Source organism: Oryctolagus cuniculus, chromosome 18, assembly GCF_051225735.1.
Source record: "Oryctolagus cuniculus isolate XC-2025 breed Fujian yellow rabbit chromosome 18, ASM5122573v1, whole genome shotgun sequence".
NCBI classification, from domain to species: domain Eukaryota; kingdom Metazoa; phylum Chordata; class Mammalia; order Lagomorpha; family Leporidae; genus Oryctolagus; species Oryctolagus cuniculus.
The window spans coordinates 65640286-65658385 of record NC_142884.1 but is presented as its reverse complement, the minus strand read 5'-3'; the positions used below and the strand labels follow the sequence as shown (position 1 = coordinate 65658385).

Below are 18100 nucleotides of genomic sequence, written 5' to 3'. Positions count from 1 at the left end.
GCCTTTCAAATAAATAAATAAATCTTAAAAGAAAAAACAGACTTTGACAACACCTTGGTTTGTGTTATACTAATTGATAAAAATCAGCTTGAGCTCCAAGCTATTCCATTTCAAACCTAATTGTACTAATTTACCTCTCAGTTGTTGCTCATATCCTTTATGGAGCCCACCTGATATGCAAGATTCTCCATTAACTAGATTGAGATTTTCAGCAGTTTTGTTACATACAGTTTTGACCTCCATTGACTTAGACTTTGAGGAGATTAGCTGGGTATGTACCCAATAACAAGTACGCAAAACACATGAACCTAATCAGTGCTTGTTAAGTACTTAGAGGTCACAGACTCTCTGGAGAATCTGATGAAACCTTACCCCCTTCCTCCCAAAACACAGAAACACACACACACATACATATAAACAATGCAGATGACTCCTGTGGCTCTTTAAAGAGCCAAAGTCCCCACTTCCAAGCCACAGCAGGATCACAGAAGGAGTGGGATCTGTCCTGGATCCAGATCCTAATCTTCTGGCTTACAGAGACTGACTTTCCAAAAGCAGAACTGAGTTAGGGATTATTCAACCCATCTGCTTACCTGTGAGACACCAAGAAGGTGCTCGCCATGAAAACGGTGTCATGTGCTGACTGCTGTACCTCTTCCAACAGCACGTCTGCCATCGTGCACTGCAGCAGGCGAGGGAGCTCCTCGTTCCGGTCGCCGTCAAACATGCCATACACGGCTCCCACACCCTCTGCCAAGTTATCCATAGCTAGAGCAGATACACACAGCCTAGAGCAGAAACAGAAGAAAGACAATCATCAAAGAAAGTGTTTGGTAACAGATTATTCTCCAACTGAAGTTGGAGCAGAACAGCAGTAACTCTCAATTTACATGTGAGAAAGTCCCTAGAGAAAATAATCCAGCAGAATCTAAAACAGTGATGTCCTAAGGAAAGGCGTGTCTTGCCACACTCATGGGCAGTACATAGTTTTGCAGTGCTGCCCAAGGCTGGAAGATAATGTATTTTCTCATGGTAGTGATTAAGAACTGGATTTTGTCAAAACCCTTCAGCCCAAGAACCCCAAAGCACATCTGTAACTAGACAAGCCGGGTTTATTAGACCTTGCAGCAAGGGTGAATGCTAGTCCATGAAACCATGGGGCGTACTGGTAAGAGGATGTTGGACAGAAACGAGTATAAGATTTGGGCTTTGGTTGGGTCACTGGGCAGGGCTCTAGGAAGTGGAGGATCACACTAGGTTGGGTGCTAAGAGAAAGCAGGACGACTCCACAGTTGGGTATTTCAACTTTGTTGACAGGGAAGGAAATTTAACACAAGGATAAAGCTGTAATTGATAACCTAAGAAGCAAACACCCATGTTAGCCATGAGAGGAGGTGTTTGGTATTCTGTGGACTGCACACGCACATTTGTCTCACTTTAGCATAGTCTCAGAAGGATCTTATGTGAGCTGACATGCTGATATGCTTATGTGCAACAGAACATCAGGGCCTCACTAGGAGCACCAGAGACATCTGAGACACCAGGGGCTGCCAGTTCTTGAACTCAGTCTTCACAGTCAACACACTCACTTATTTCTCTGTCCTGCCATCTCAGCCAGTCCGTGGCTCCAGAAGGTTGATGTAATGGTAGAATCTGTGGTTGGCAAAGGTTTCTGATCAATTTTTAGTGTTGTGATATGGCTGTTGAGGTGAAAGAAGAGAAGATTAAGCCATATATTAGACTGTCTTTGATGAAAACTCTCCCAAAGATATCATGTGTTAAGATTAATTCTTTTCAAAAATTCTTTATTTACCTGAGAGAGCTGCAGAGGGAGAGACAAAGAGGGTCTTTCAGGGCTGGTGCTGTGGCATAGTGGGTAAAGTTGCCACCTGCAGTGCTGGCATCCCATATGGGTGCCAGTTTGAGCCCTGGCTGCTCCACTTCTGATCCAGCTCTCTGTTACAGCCTGGGAAAGCAGTGGAAGATGGCCCAAGTCCTTGGGCCCTTGCAGCCACATGGGAGACCTGGAAGAAGCTCCTGGCTCCTGGCTTTGGATCAGCACAGCTCTGGCCGTTTCAGACATTTGGGGAGTGAACCAGTGGATAGGAAACCTCTCTTTCTCTCTGCCTCTCTGTAATTCTATCTTAGAAAGAAAAATACAGAAAAAAAGGAGAAAGAAACAAAGAAAGGAAGGATGGAATAAAAGTCTTTCATCTGCTGTTCTACTCTCCAAGGGGCAGCAACAGTTAGGGCTGAGCCATGGGTGCAGAGGTCCAAACACTTGGGCCATCCTCTGCTGCCTTTCCCAGGCCATCAGCAAGGAGTTGGATTGGAAGTAGAGTAGCCAGGACACGAACTGGCACCCACTGGGATGCAGCAGCTCTATCCACTGTACCAAAATGCCAACCCTAAGGATTAATTCTTAAGTATTTATTTATTTCACAGGCAGAGTAACACGGGTGGTGGGGAGAGAAAGAGAGAGACAGAAATGGAGAAAGAGAGAAGGCTCTTCCATCTGCTGGTTCACTCCTCCAATGGTCAGAGCTAGGCCAGGCTGAAGCCAGGTGCTCAGAACTCCATCAGGCAAGTTCGCAGGGAGATGGATCAGAAGCAGACAGCTGTGACTCAAGCTGGTACCCCAATCTAGGATGCTAGCATACCAAGCAGCAGCTTATTTGAAAGGCAGAACAACAGAGAGGGGAGGAGACACAGAGAAATCTTCCATCCTGTGATTCACTCTCCAAATACCCACAACAGCCAGGACTGGGCAAGGTCAAAGCTAGGAGCCAGAGACTCCATCCAGGTCTCCCACATGGGTGAAAGGGGCCCAAATTCTTGAACCATCATCCACTGCCTCCTCAGGCTCTATTATCAGGAAGCTGGATTGGAAGTAGAGCAGCCAAGTGCCCCCACCCCCTAACCAGGAGGAAAAAAAAAAGAAAAGGTGCAGCAAGAAGAAATAGGGGCCAAACACTGTCAAAATTAATGCCATTCTTTTCAATCAAGATCTCAGCAAAACAAAGATTTCTATGCTTCAGTCATATCTACTTATTTTACACATTTTGATACAGGTACAAAGAACTCGTACATCTTACAGATGTTGTAATGCAATCTGTACCAACTAATATATTTATGCCTAATATGTAAAAATACCAGACATATGTTTGTGTGGTAGCCATGTAGTAGTTTTAACACAAATAGACTGACTACTTCACTGCTGCAAGGTGCAGCCCCTAGGGGCTGTGTAGACAGGGCTGGTCTGTGGCAGATACGCAGGGGTGAGCTGGAGCGCTCACCCGAGGGGTGTCCCCACATTGTAAGTGGGGGGTAGGGGTCTGTGGCTCAGCATCCTGCCTGCTCCCCATACTCTGCAGCTGTTAGAATGGGAGAAACAGCTTGGGGCGCTGTGTACAAGGTGTACAGACCAGGAAGAGGGCAGCCACTGGGAACACCCACTGCCCTCGCAACTTCCTGTGTTTTGTTTTGTTTTGTTTTGGACAGGCAGAGTAGACAGTGAGAGAGAGAGACAGAGAGAAAGGTCTTCCTTTGCCGTTGGTTCACCCTCCAATGGCCGCTGCGGCTGGTGCGCTGTGGCAAGCGCACTACGCTGATCCGAAGCCAGGAGCCAGGTGCTTCTCCTGGTCTCCCATGCGGGTGCAGGGCCCAAGGACTTGGGCCATCCTCCACTGCACTCCCTGGCCACAGCAGAGAGCTGGCCTGGAAGAGGGGCAGCCGGGACAGAATCCGGCACCCTGACCAGGATTACAACCCAGTGTGTCAGCGCCACAAGGCGGAGGATTAGCCTATTGAGCTGCGGCACCGGCCACTTCCTGTGTTTTGTGACCAGAAACAAATAAATTATTTTTGAAGGGGAAAAAAAAAGACTGACTACTGGAGAGAACAAGATCTACACAGTCCTAAAGAAGAGCAGGTATGGATTAAATTTCAGATTTTTACGTACCTAAATATGTCTAGCGTCTTGTGTTCCAGAACCAGATTTGTATTTCCAGTCAGGTCAAGGTCTTGTAGTGTAGCAGGCAGAGCCTCTGGAATGAGTATTTCTGTCAAGTCATTGCAACTTAGATCTACAAACTGAGATGAAATGGAGAAACAAACAAACAAACAAAAACAGCATAGAGAGTTAAATCTTTAGTCCCAAATGTTCAATATCCTATTACATCCTCAAGTGGGAACTCAGTTTCTTCCCAGGAGGGGCCGGCGCTGTGGCACAGTGGGTTAAGTTGGTTAAAGCCCCAGCCTGCAGTGCTAGCATCTCACATGGGTGCCGGTTTGAGTCCCAGCTGCCCCATCTCTGATCCAGCTCCCTAATGCACCTTGGAAAGTAGTGGATGATGATCCATGTGGTTGGGCCCCTGCACCCAAGTGGGAGACCCAGAAGAATCTCCTGGCTTTGGATCCGCTCGGCCCTGGCTAATGGGGAGTGAACCAGCAGATGGAAGACCTCTCTTTCTAACTCTGTCTTGTCTTTCAAATAAATAAATTAAAAAAAAAAAAAAATTTCTCCAAGGAAGCAGTTATGTACATTCTGATCCCAGGGTGAGTACATAAGAACAATACCTCTTCCTTATGAGAAGAGAATTATCTCCTTCACACTAGCGCCATTTCCTCCATAAGGGATTCATTAATTCCAGCAGATAAAAGTACCTGGATCTGAGGCAATTGCAGGATTTCTGGGAAAATGCTGATGTTGTTGGAGTGTGCAACAAGGGTGTGCAGTCTTTTGCAGTTTGCTATAGTTGTGGGAATCGTCTTAAGCTTGTTGCCACTTAAGTTCAGTTCCTCCAACTGCTCCAATTTATTTAGTTTGCTAAAAAAGAAACACCAAAATACCAGATTGCACCAAAAATGAGCAGCTGCCAAGCAAGTGCTATTTCAAAGCAGCCAGAGTTCAAAGGGCTGACCTGGCCTACTGCCGATTACTGGGGAAAATTAAACAAAACTGGACAGCAGCTAAGACCCTGGCTCACAACCACCACCACTCTTACATCTCAGCCTGATCTGTCTCTCAGACTTTCAAGGGCCGAAGCTTCCCTTGTGGCTCACAGCTGTTAGATCTTGTGGCCATGACCTGGAAGAGGGGGCTGAAAAAGCACTGGCCTACCATTGGGAGGTTAGTGCTATTCCTTGTGTCACCACCAAGTCACTGCAAAATACCAGGCGAGTTGGTACCAGTGGACCAAAACTAGCTAAGCTGTGAAACAAAGAAGTTGTACTAAATCATCACTAAGACTCCTATCAAGTCTAAATTTCTACAGTTACCAGTTCATAACAGTTCATCTCTGCTAAAAATTGATCAGGTTTTTATTATGCACACAGCACTGTGTCTGGTCTTTGAGACAAGTGATTCATAAGGCTCACTTCCATCAACTGAGTGAAGCTTGCCAGTGTCTTCAGTCAGCCTAATACCTTCATGGAGATCGTCCATCCTTTGGTTCATTCCTCAAATGACTGCAAAGCCGGAGCTGGGTGGGGCGCTTCATCTGGAAAAAACCCAGGAGCCAGGAGCCAGGAGCCAAGAGCTCCTGAGGGCTCTCCCATGTGAGTGCAGGGCCCAAGAATGTGGGCCAGCTTCCCAGGCGCATTAACAGAGAGTTGGATCAGAAGTTGAGCAGTTGGGACTTGAACTGGCGACCACATGTAAAGCTGGCACTGCCGGCAGTAGTTTAATCAGCTATGCCATATTGCTGGCCCCTCTGCATTCACTTTAAAACCCAATGCTGGGGCTGGTGCTGTGGCATAGTGGGTAAAGCCACTGCTTGCAGTGCCAGCATCCCATATGGACACCGGTTTGAGTCCTGGCTGCTCCTCTTCCCATCCAGCTCTCTGCTGTGGCCTGGGAAAGCAGTAGAAGATGGCCCAAGTGCTTTGGTCCCTGTACCCATGTGGGAGACCTGGAAGAAGCTTCTGGCTCCTGGTTTTGGAATGGCGCAGCTCCAACTGTTGCGGCCATCTGGTGAGTGAACCAGCGAATGCAAGACCTCTCTCTCTGTCTCTACTTCTCTCTGTAACTCTTTCAAATAAATAAAATAAATCTTTAAAAAAATAAAATAAAATTCAAGCATGGTGATTGAAGTCAGAAGTTGTTAAAAAAAAAAAAGCTCTATTTCATTTCATAAATGTTCACGAAAATGTTCACCAAAATTATAATTTAGTTAATACTTAAACTCTGTTCTTCTGAGTTTATATTTCCGAGAATATCTGTAAAATGAAATAAAAATAAAAATATATGCTTTCCATTCAAAGTGTAACAAACTACCAAACATTATGTAACCTCTCATTATATTTAAAATTGCATTTACACTATATCAAATGTCTTTTCTTATACTCAGTTTTTTAAAATATGACTTTTAATGACTACCTTCATGGTATAGATGGAGTTTTTGGTGTTAAACTTCTGAATTTTTTAGAAAATTGTTTACTTATCTGACGCTGTCTAAAACTTTGACAGTCTCTTTTTTAAATGTTTCTCCTGTATCCTCATGTAAATACAGTGTGGCTAACTACAGTAATCTCTTTCTCTAGGAAATCCAACTAAACTCTGCCCCCATCCCTATACTGCACTACTGGCTACCTGCGTGTATATTTCATACCCTGCACTTAACTACTCTACAGCGAAACTGCCTATACATGTCTGTCTCACCAATTTCACTACAAGTCACATAGTATTTAGCAAATAGTAGGTATTCAATATATAAAGTCATATTATGAGTAAATTAATAGATTCACAGTATTTTATAAAACAATGTTGATAAAAAATTATCTTCAGAATTTGACTTCATAAGCTTGTACTTTTCTAGGTCAAATATTCCCACACCACTATTAAGTAACTAGGACTAAAAATTAAACACATTTTAACCACACTTGTACTGATACTTAGCAACTAGTTATGAACCTTTTTTTTTTTTTAATTTATCTGAAAGACAGAGTTACAGAGAGAGAGGTATAGCCAGAGAGAGGTCTTCCATTTGCTGGTCCACTCCCCAAATGACCACAACAGCCAGAGCTGACCTGATCTGAAGTCAGGAGCCAGGAGCTTCTTCCAGATCTCCCACGTGGGTGTAGGGTCCAGACCTAGTCTGTCTTCTACTGCTTTCCCAAGCCATAGCAGAGAGCTGAATCGGAAGTGGAGCAGCTGGGACTCAAACCAGTGCCCATATGGGGTGCTGTAGGCTGGGGCTTTAACCTGCTGCACCACAGTGTCGGCCCTGGTATGAACCATTAAGATTTTTCAGGGCCAGCGCTGCAGTGTAGTGGGTAAAGTCGTCATCTACAGTGCTGGCATCCCATATGGGTGCTGGTTTCGAGTCCTGGTGGCTCTTCTTCCGATCCAGCTCTCCACTACAGCCTGGGAAAGCAGTGGAAGATGGCCTAAGTCCTTGGGTTCCTGCATCCACGTGGGAGACCTGGAAGAAGCTCCTAGCTCCTGGATTCAGACTAGTGCAGCTCCAGCTAGTGTGGCCATCTGGGGAGTGAACCAGCACATGGAAGATGTTTCTCTCTCTCCCTCTGCCTCTGCCTCTGCCTCTCTCTGCCTTTCAGATAAATAATAAATCTTTAAAAAAAAAATCCCTGTTTGCAGATGGCATGATCTTTATTAAAAAAAAAAAAAGAGAGAGAGAAATTTTTCCATTCAGTGAAATTACAGCCATCAGGGAATTAGTTAACATAAGGCAAAGGTCATAGTCAGCTCCAATTCAGTCTGACAAATGTAAAATGTTTTGTATCTGAAGTGATCAAAGTTTGCATCCACTCACCTTGCAGGAAAGGTCTGTAGTTGATTGTTGGCAAGGTGCAAGACTCGCAGGTGCGGGAACCCAACCAAGACAGGTATGCACTGATCAGTCAGGCGATTGCTGGTCAGATAGAGCAGCTGCAGCACGCTCAGACTCTCGCCGGCAGCACAAGCAGATGGCAAACACTCCAGACTGTTTGCAGATGCATTCAGGTATCTGAGGCTGAGAGGACACACACAAATCATCACTTCCTTTATCTTCATTTGTTGCTTTCTTATGTGGAAACCATCCTGTCATCTCAGGATGGAATGCTGTCATTCCAAGCTCCAAATTAAAAAACTTCATTTCCTTCATGTAGTTTTCTCTAACTGACTCTATCCAGAGTTTCTTCTTCTCAATTCACAGAAGCCAAGTAGAAAGGAAAGAATACAGGCTTGGTTATTTTCCCAGGTTTCTGTTGGAGCCTGATTCACACCTAGCTTCATCTTTTACTCTAAATGCATCTACTGAAAGGATGCAGATGGGCATCATATCAACATGTATTTGCACTATGCAAACACCTCTCAGAAAAAAATTCATCTGTTTTTATCCCTACCTGGTTTTAACATCATTATTTAGTGATCTATCAACAGCTGCCTGATAGCGGACATATCTGCATTTCCATGCACACACAATCACAAACACTGGTGCGAACACTTACTTATGTGCTTTAAGGACCATTCAGTGAATGAAATCACAGCCATCAGGGAAGCCAGTCAACACAAAGCAAAGGTCACTGTCAGCTATAATTCAGTCTGACAAATTTGAAGCGCTTTGTATCTGAAGTGATCAAAGTATGCATTCATTTACTTTTAGGAACATTCTAAGAAGCAGAATTTGTGGGATCAAAGGATGTATGTGTGTGTGTGAGTGTGTGTATTTTAAAGACTTTTTAATACACTGCCAAACTAATAAGGTGAGTGTTTGGTCTAGCCATTGAAACACCTACATCCCATATCTGAGTGTCTAGGTTGGATTTCCAGCTCCCTAGTTTCCTGCTAATGCAGATTCCAGGAGGAAGTAGTGATGGCTCAAGTAATTGAGTTCCTGCCACCCATGTGAGAGACCTGGATTGAGTTCCTGGCTTCAACTTCAGCCTTGGTCCCGCGCCAGCCACTGTAGGCTTTGGGGGATGGGAGCACTCCCATGTGCACTTGGCTCTTGTGTGCTCTCTCATTCTTTCTCTCTTCACAGCTCTCAAACAATGTAAAGGGAGGGGTGGGATAAGATACTAGAAAAAACAAATGCAGACACTTGTGGGCTAAATGACTTTTGTGTCTCCTGTAGCTCCATGCTAAATTACTATTGCTCATCTTGGTTTTCTCCATTTTCTTAGCCAATGACTCTGTTCTTCAGAAAAAAAGTCCTGCATACTTACTTTAAAGCCCTGGAGAAGAGGGTATCTGGCAGCCTGGTGAGTCCATTATGCTGAATATCCAGGACCTCAAGTGGGATGTGCTCCACCAGCGCTGGAAGGTTTTGGATGTGATTGTGTCCCATCATCAGTTTTCTAAGACTCAAACTACTCAGAATTCTAAAGGAGAATAATGCAAATAAATACATTTTGAAAAATAAATCTTTTTGCTTTCGTCCTAGGCTATTTGACTAAAACAATAAAGTAATAGAAATATATTCTTCGAGATTGCAAAATCACTTAAGTGCCTGGGTCAAGAAACTAACTACACTACATGTTACCCACCACCCACCAGGGAATCATGAAGATCATCTTAGAAAAGGTAAATCAGGGGGGGCCAGCACTGTAGCGTAGCGGGTAAAGCCGCCGTCTGCAGTGCCGACATCCCACATGGACGCCAGTTTGAGTCCTGGCTGCTCCACTTCCGATCCAGCTCTCTCTATGTCCTGGGAAAGCAGTAGAAGATGGCCCAAGGGGGCCAGCGCCGTGTCTCACTTGGTTAATCCTCCACCTGAGGCGCTGGCATCCTAGATGGGCGCCGGGTTCTAGTCCCAGTTGCTCCTCTTCCAGTCCAGCTCTCTGCTGTGGCCTGGCAAGGCAATGCAGCATGGCCCGGGTCCCTGTACCCGCATGGGAGACCCGGAAGAAATTCCTGGCTCCTGGCTTCAGATCGGTGCAGCTCCAGCTGTTGCAGCCATTTGGGAAGTGAACCAGCGAACAGAAGACTACCACCCCTGCCTCTGTAACTCTGCCTTTCAAATAAATAAATCTTAAAAAAGGAAAAAGATAAATCAACTAAAGCAAATAGCATAGAGGAGACCTAAACTAAAAAAGCAACTTCTCTAGAAGTTCATTATATTATCATAACTTATTAACATAATACATTTATAAGACAAATTTTACTATAAGAAAAACTTTAAAAAAAATTTTTTAATTTATTTGACAGAGTTAGCCAGTGAGAGAGACAGAGAGAAAGGTCTTCCTTCCATTGGTTCACCCCCCAAAATGGCCACTATGGCCGGAGCTACGCCGATCCAAAGCCAGGAGCCAGGCGCTACCACGCGAGTGCAAGGCCCAAGCACTTGGGCCATCCTCCACTGCCTTGCCGGGCCACAGCAGAGAGCTGGACTGGAAGAGGAGCAACCGGGACTAGAACCTGGCGCCCATCTGGGATGCCAGCGCCACAGGCGGAGGATTAACCAAGGGAGCCATTGCGCTGGCCCCAAAAAACTATTTATTAAATGCTTAAAATCTGCTAGGCTGCAGGCATTCTGAAGCAATAAATTAAACCACTGCTTAGGATATCCACACCCCATATTAGAATGCCTTTTTGAGCTCTAGCTTCTATGCATCTGATCCAGCTTCCTACTAATGCTCCTGAGAGGGCAGGAGATGATGACCCAAGTATTTGGACCCCTGCCACACACATGGGAGACCCAGATGGAACTCCAAACTCCTGGTTTCAGCCTGGCCCAGTCCCAGCTGTTGTGAACATTTGGGGAGTGAGCCAGCAGATGGATGATCCTACTCACTCTCTGTCTTTCCCTCTTTCTCTCTCTTGTCACTCTGTTTCAAATAAATACTTTTTAAAAGAAAATATGCTAGGCCATTTAACAATAAAGTCCAGAAAGTTTTATTTTTTTTTAAGATTTATTTTATTTATTTGAAAGGCAGAGTTACTGAGGGTATAGAGAGAGAAGAGAGTGAAAGAGTCTTCTATCCGCTAGTTCACTCCCCATTTGGCCCCCAACAGTCAGAACTGGGCCGATCCAAAGCCAGGAGCCAGGAGTTTCTTCTGGGTATCTCATGTGGGTGCAAAGGCCCAAGGACTTGGGCCATCTTTCACTGCTTTCCCAGGCCATATCAGACAGCTGCATGGGAAGTGGAGCAGCCTGGACTTGAACCGGTGCCCATATGGGATGCAGGCACTGCAGGCGGCAGCTTTACCCGCTACACCACAGTGCCAGCCCCAACTACTACTCTCTTAACACCTCCATTTAGAGAAATGCCACCTTCAGGTAAAGGTCAACTCAAATGCCATCTTCTCCATGAGGCACTCTCTAGTTCCTCCTCTGCATTTCTAAAATTATTTCTTTGGTGTAGTGATCGGGTACAAAGGCTTGGGACTAAGGACTACACTCAGTCGTCAGCTCCCATCACTCTCTAGTTAAGTGCAACCTCAGGTTATGCTAGTCTAAGCCTTAGTTTCCTCATAAGCAGTTTTTAAAGGACTGGGTATCATAATAAAAGCAAAGTTCATTGCCATCTCATAATAACTCAAAATATAAAATTAACTATTATTAACTATGAGTCTATCACCAACCTATGCCAGCAACTCTTAGTATATTTTATCAGCTGTCCATGCATATATTATACTAGACTCTTTTAAAGTCCCTTGCAGGCCAAGACCATGCATTAACTATTAGCATATTCCTGAAGGCAAGTCATATTGCCTTGTACTCATCAGGTGACCAATATTTACTCAACAAATGAGTGGGAACTTGAAAATATATATACACACATACACATCCACACATCCACACATACCCACATACCTCATAGGAACCTCTGTGAGAACATTATAACTCACATCTATTATTTCTATCTTCTTTGCATCACAGGCCCAGTCAGGGACACATTCTAGCAGATTTCTGGCAAAAAAAAAAAAAAAATTAAAAGACATAATTTAAGATGACATGTGGAACTCATTTCACTAGACTGAAAGGTATCTATTAACGAGTCTGGGAGCCCCTTGAGGGCAGGGACAGAATCTACAAGGCAGTCCCAAGTACACTACTAGAATGCAGAAGGTGCTAAGTAAAGGCTGTTGAATTATTAGAGTGAGAAACTAGCACACAAATACATATAATCTGGAAAAATTCTGACACTTGCTCAAAGGATGTAAAAAAGATAGAAAAGTAAACATGTGATGGGTTGGAGTGAGGCAGAAATGAGGAAAGAATGAATGCAAGTGGAATTTTAAACAGCCTTTAGAAAATGAAGAGGGGCCAGTGTTATGGTACACTTGCAACACCGGAATCTCATACCAGATAGCACAATTTCCATTTTTACACTACAAAATCAAAAATCTGAAATGCATTTTGAAAATTTATAAACTATCAAAGAATATCACGGAGAAAAAGCAGTAAGGCAGAACTAGCCCTTCCAGGCACTGGAAAAAAAAATAGCATGGGGGCCGGAGTTCTGGTGCAGCAAGGTAAGCAGGTTCAAGTGCTGGCTGCTCCATTTCTGATGCAGTTCCATACTAATGCACTGGTAAAGCAGCAGAAGATGGCCCAAGTACTTTGGCCAAGGAAACCCATATGGGAGACGTGGATGGAGTTCATGGCTTCTGGCTTTGGCTTGGCCCAGGACCAGCTGTTGCGGCCATTTGGGAAATGGACCAGAGGATGGAAGATCTCTTCCTCTTTCTGTCTCTGTCTATGTCACTCTGCTTTTCAAATTCATAAATTAAAAATAAAATAAAATAAAATGAGCAGGAGTGCCTCAGGGGAGATGAGAATCAAATTCCAAGGAAAATAAACAATGAATCAAAGTGAAGTAAGGACAACATGTATCAAGTGAAGGAAAAACCATCTATGGTTTGAAACATGAACTCAATACTTAGTAGAGCTGACACTTAGTAAAGGAACTTTATTCTCTAGGTGCAGGTTTCTCTGGAATGACTAAAGGACACAAGGAAGCAGACTGAGGTAAGTGCTGTATTTAAGAAATGCAGATACTGCTAAAAGTTTAGTGAAGGGAACATTTTGCCTGAAAAGGATCAAGACAAGCTCCTTGGGATGAATGACATCTGAGTAAGATCTGGAAGAGGAGATTCCACGATGTCTGAATAGGGAAAAGATGCGCTGACTGTGACCAGAGGAAGACAGAAGAGAAGCAGAGGTGTATTACCCAGGGAAAGTTGGAGATAAATTTGCAATACAAACTCCAAAGAAAGAAGAAAGGATGTCATGGAGAGACGTGGAAAGAGTGGACACACAGCAGCGAGCAGGGACACTACCCACAACTGCTGTAGCCAGGGATTGGAGGAGAGATGAGCTTCTGAGAGGGCGGTCAGAGCAGACCGCAGCAACCCATACCACTGGCAATACTGCGTAAGGCAGAACCTTGGGAACCACACTAACTTTGAGGCTGGCTTAGAGCCCTAGTTGGGGGCAGGGTACCCACCTGAAACAGCAAAGGAAAAGCACATTTCTTCCCCCTTCTCCCCCCACCCCCCGACAAGGGCACCTGGCAACCAGTATGGAGAAGACACCATCTCAAAACTAGTAGAGGCTGCAGCACATAACCAGGGGATTTTACCAGATGGAAAAATCCACATTTGCAACTGACTCAGGCTGGGCATGTACTTGGGAATGTGAAGTGCTCCCTTCTTAAGCTATCACAGGTTATGGGGCTCTAACTGCCAAGGCAGAGCACCCACAGGCAGCTAGCTCTGGGAACGTCTCTGCTCTCTCCATGGGTAGGGCAGACTCATGGGGCTGAGAGGGGATCCTCATCTCCCCGTGACTGTGAGAGCCTTGGGTGCTATGACTGAGAATTCTGGGACTGCATGATAGGGCCTGGGGTATAGCTGGGTATTTGGGAAATCACTGTGCCCAGTGTGTGAGGCTCAGAGCTCCCTAACTGCCTGGGGTGGGTCATTGCAGAGGGTTCCATGCTTACACTGAGGACTGCACAGATCCTTTGTGCAATTCATGTACCTGCAACAGTGGGGGGTTATACCCACTGTGGGCTAACCATAGGCATTGATCACCTTGGAAAAGGGGACGTGAGGTTGTGATTATGCCAGCAGGGGAGATCATACCCTACCCCCTGCTGACAACAGAAAAAATCTATGACACCCAACTTGGGTATCACCTTGGATTCTCACCCTACCCTTGAGACTGACCAGAGCTCCCTGGCCCCACCCAGCATATACCTCTGGGTAATCACTGAAGGAGTAGACACTCCACTAAGCCACAGTTCAAAAATAAAACCCATCAGTGGAGAAAACTAACAAGTGTTTCCACAAATCCCCAAAAATAAACACGGAAATAAAAGAAACAACAAGGAAGACAACATGACTCCCCCAAAGGAACACAACACCACTTCAATATTAGATTGTGAAGATGAAGAGAACGATGAAATGTCTAAAAATGAATTCAAAAGAATGATCACAGGATTACTCAGAAACAATGAGAAGCAAATTCATGAGCTAAAGAAATCCAAACATGAGAAGCATGAAAAGTTTTCCTATGAGATAGAGATTTTGAAGAGAAATCATACTGAAATATTAAGAATAAAAATACAATATGTCAAATCAAAAATACAGTGGAAATCCTTAACAACAGACCTGGTGAGGCAGAAGAAAGAATATTCAAATTAGAAGACAAATCTTAGCAAACAGTCAAATTTTAAAAAATAAAATAAAAAAGGAAGAAATTAGAAAAATTAAAAACTGTGTTCAAGATTTATGGGATACTATCAAATGACCCAACATATGGGTCTTAGTAGCTTCTGAAGGTGTGGAAAGAGAAGATAGGTTATAAGGCATATCCTGTGAAACAATAATGGAAAACTTCCCTAATTTGGAGAAATATAAGGACATCCAAGTACAGGAAGCACATAGAATTCTTAATAGACATGACCAGAAAAGATTTTCATCACACACACTGTAGTCAACTTTCAATAGAAAAACATAGAGAAAAGATTATAAAATGTGCACAAGAGAAATGACAGATTACCTTCAGAGGATCTCCAATTAGACTCACAGCTGATTTCTTATCAGAAACCCTACAGACTAGGAGAGAATGGAGATACATAGTCCAAGTCTTAACAGAAAAAAACCATCAACCCAGAATACTATACCCAGCAAAGCTCTCATTTATGAACGAAGGTGAAATAAAGACCTTCCAAATCAAACAGCCTTACAAATGATGCTTAAGGATGTGCTACACACAGAAACACAGACAGTCATCATTATGAAATAATGTGAAGACAGAAAATTTCTAGTAAAAGTACAAAGGAAATCCAAAGCAAACAATAGTAATATTTATAGAAAACTGGCAGAACCAAGTCATTACTTATCAATACTAACCTTGAATCTAAATGGACTAAATTCTCCAACTAAAAAATACAAACTGGCTGAATGCATTAAAAAATAAGACCATCTATTTCCTGCCTACAAGAAACGCACCTTGTCAACAAAGACACACAGAGACTATAAGAGAAAGGATGGGAAAAAAATAATATTCCATACTAAGGGAAAGCAAAAACGAGCAATTGTACCTATCCTAATATCAGGAAAAATAGACTTTAACACAAATACTGTTAGAAGAGACAAAGAAGGGCATTATTTAATGACTAAGGATCAATTCAACAGGAAGACGTAACTATAATAAATGTATATGCACCCAGTACCAGGGTGCCTGGCTATTTACAACAAATGTTAATGGATCTAAAGGGAGATATGGATTCCAATACAATAGTAATGGAGGACTTCAACACCCCACTTTCATCAGTGGACAGATCAACTAGACAGAAAATCAACAAGAATCAACAGTGCTCATCTACATTATGGACCAAACGGACCTGACTACCTACAAACATTCCAACCCGCAGCAGCAGAATACACATTTTCACCAGTGCACGGAATTTTCTCTGGATAGACCATATGCCAGGCCATAAAGCAAGTCTCATCAAATTCATATAAATTGAAAAAAGTACCATGTACCATTTCTTTTTTTAAAATATTTTTTATTTATTTAACAGAGTTAGACAGTGAGAGAGAGAGACAGAGATAAAGGTCTTCTTTCCATTGGTTCACCCCACAAATGGCCGCTACAGCCAGAGCTATGCTGATCTGAAGCCCGGAGCCAGGTGCTTCTTCCTGGTCTCCCATGCAGGTACAGGCGCCCAAGCACTTGGGCCATCCTCCACTGCCCTCCCAGGCTATAGCAGAGAGCTGGACTGGAAGAGGAGCAACCGGGACTAGAACGGGGCACCCACAGGATGCCGGCACCGCAGGCGGAGGATTAACCAAGTGAGCCATGGCACCGGCCCCACCATATACCATTTCTGACCACAATGGAATGAAGCTGGAAATTAAAAACTTAAGAACCTCTAGAAAATATGCCAACACATGGAGACTGAACAGAGTCCTGAATGAACAGAGGCTCATAGAAAAAAATCAAAAGGGAAATCAAACAATTTCTCTATAAGAATGAAGATGACAATATAACATATCAAAACTTACAGGATACAGCAAAAGTAGTGTTAAGAAGGGAATTTACAGCAATTAGTGCCTGCATCAATAAATTTGGAAACACATCAAATAAATGAGCTTTTAAAGCATCTCAAGGACCTGGAAAAACAACAACAAACCAAACCCAAAATTAGTAGAAGGAAAGAAATAATCAAAAATTAAAGAAGAAATAAGCAAAATTGAGACATAATATATATGTACATATATATATATCTCAGTGAAATAAAGAGCTGGTTTAAAAAAATAAATAAACAAGACTGATACACTAAGAGAGAGAGAGAGAGAGAGAAGGAAAAGACCCAAATCAATAAAATCAGAGATAAAAAAGGAGATCAGTGGATACCACAGAAGTAAAAAGAATCATCAGGAATTACTACAAACAGCTATATGCCAACAAATCAGGAAATCTGGAAGAAATAGATTCCTGGACACATACAATCTACCAAAATCGAGTCATGAAGACACAGAACCTAAAAGAACAATAACCAAGATGAAGATTAAATCAGTAATAAAGACCCTCCCAACAAAGAAAAACCCAGGACCAGATGGCTTCACTGCTGAATTCTACCAGACTCTTAAAGAACTTTTAAATTCTAATTCTTCTCAAATATTCAAAACAATTGAAAGGGAGGAAATCTTCCCAAACTCCTTCAGTGAGGCCAGCATCACTTTAATTCAAAAACCAGAAAAAGATACAACAAAGGAAGAGAACTACAGACCAATAGCACTATGAACATAGGTGTAAAAATCCTCAACAAAATTCTAGCTAAATGAATCCAACAACACATCACAAAGATTGTTCACCCAGACTAAGTGGGATTTATCCCTGGTGTGCAGCGGATGGTTCCATATATGCAAGTCGGTAAATGCAATATATTACATTAATAAATTGAAGAATAAAAGCCATGATTATCTCAATAGATGCAGAGAAACCATTTAACAAAATACAACATCTTTTCATGATCAAAATCTTAAGTAAACTGAGTATAAGAAACATTCCTCAACACAATCAAGGAAATTTATGAGAAATATCAAATTGAATGGCAAGAAAAAGAAACCAAAGGGATACAAATTGGAAAGGAAGAATTCAAATTATCTGTTTAGAGATAACATAATTATTTATATAGGAGAGCCAAAAGACTCCACTAAGAGACTATTGGAACTCTAAAAGTTGCAAGATATAAAATTAACACACAAAAATCAAAAAATTTTGTATACACAGACAATGCTATGCTGAGAAAGAACTTTTAAGTTCTTTTAAGTCTCTTTCATAATAGCTACAAAACATTTAAAATTTTTTTTAAAGATTTTATTTATTTGAGAGGTAGAGTTACAGACAGTGAGAGGGAGAGACAGAAAGGTTTTCCCTCCATTGGTTCACTCTCCAGATGGCTGCAATGGCCAGAGCTGTACCGATCCAAAGCCATGAGCCAGGTGCTTCTTCCCAGTCTCCTTGCAGGTGCAGAGGCCCAAGCCCTTGGGCCATCCTTCACTGCTTTCCCAGGCCATAGCAGAAAGCTGGATTGGGACTAGAATCGGCACCCACATGGGATGCTGGTGCCACTGCTGGAGGATTAACCTACTATTCCACAGCGCTGGTCCCAAAACATTTAAATAACTTGG

The 18100-nt window shown here is 43.0% G+C and overlaps 1 protein-coding gene across 4 annotated transcripts in view; it reads right to left on the bottom strand.

Annotated features, from left to right (window-relative positions):
• Positions 1 to 18100, bottom strand: part of PHLPP2 (PH domain and leucine rich repeat protein phosphatase 2) — a 91644-nt gene that overhangs the window by 11313 nt on the left and 62231 nt on the right. For 3 of the 4 annotated variants that reach the window (XM_008257569.5, XM_089320420.1, XM_089320421.1), the window contains 7 exons: positions 11763 to 11858; positions 9172 to 9327; positions 7776 to 7976; positions 4666 to 4828; positions 3962 to 4092; positions 1590 to 1700; positions 594 to 788 (listed from right to left, as the gene is read on the bottom strand). In XM_008257569.5, coding sequence (XP_008255791.3) covers positions 594 to 788; positions 1590 to 1700; positions 3962 to 4092; positions 4666 to 4828; positions 7776 to 7976; positions 9172 to 9327; positions 11763 to 11858 — 1053 coding nt within the window. The remainder of the gene's footprint in view (positions 1 to 593; positions 789 to 1589; positions 1701 to 3961; positions 4093 to 4665; positions 4829 to 7775; positions 7977 to 9171; positions 9328 to 11762; positions 11859 to 18100) is intronic. The other variant, XM_089320419.1, reaches the window with a different exon arrangement.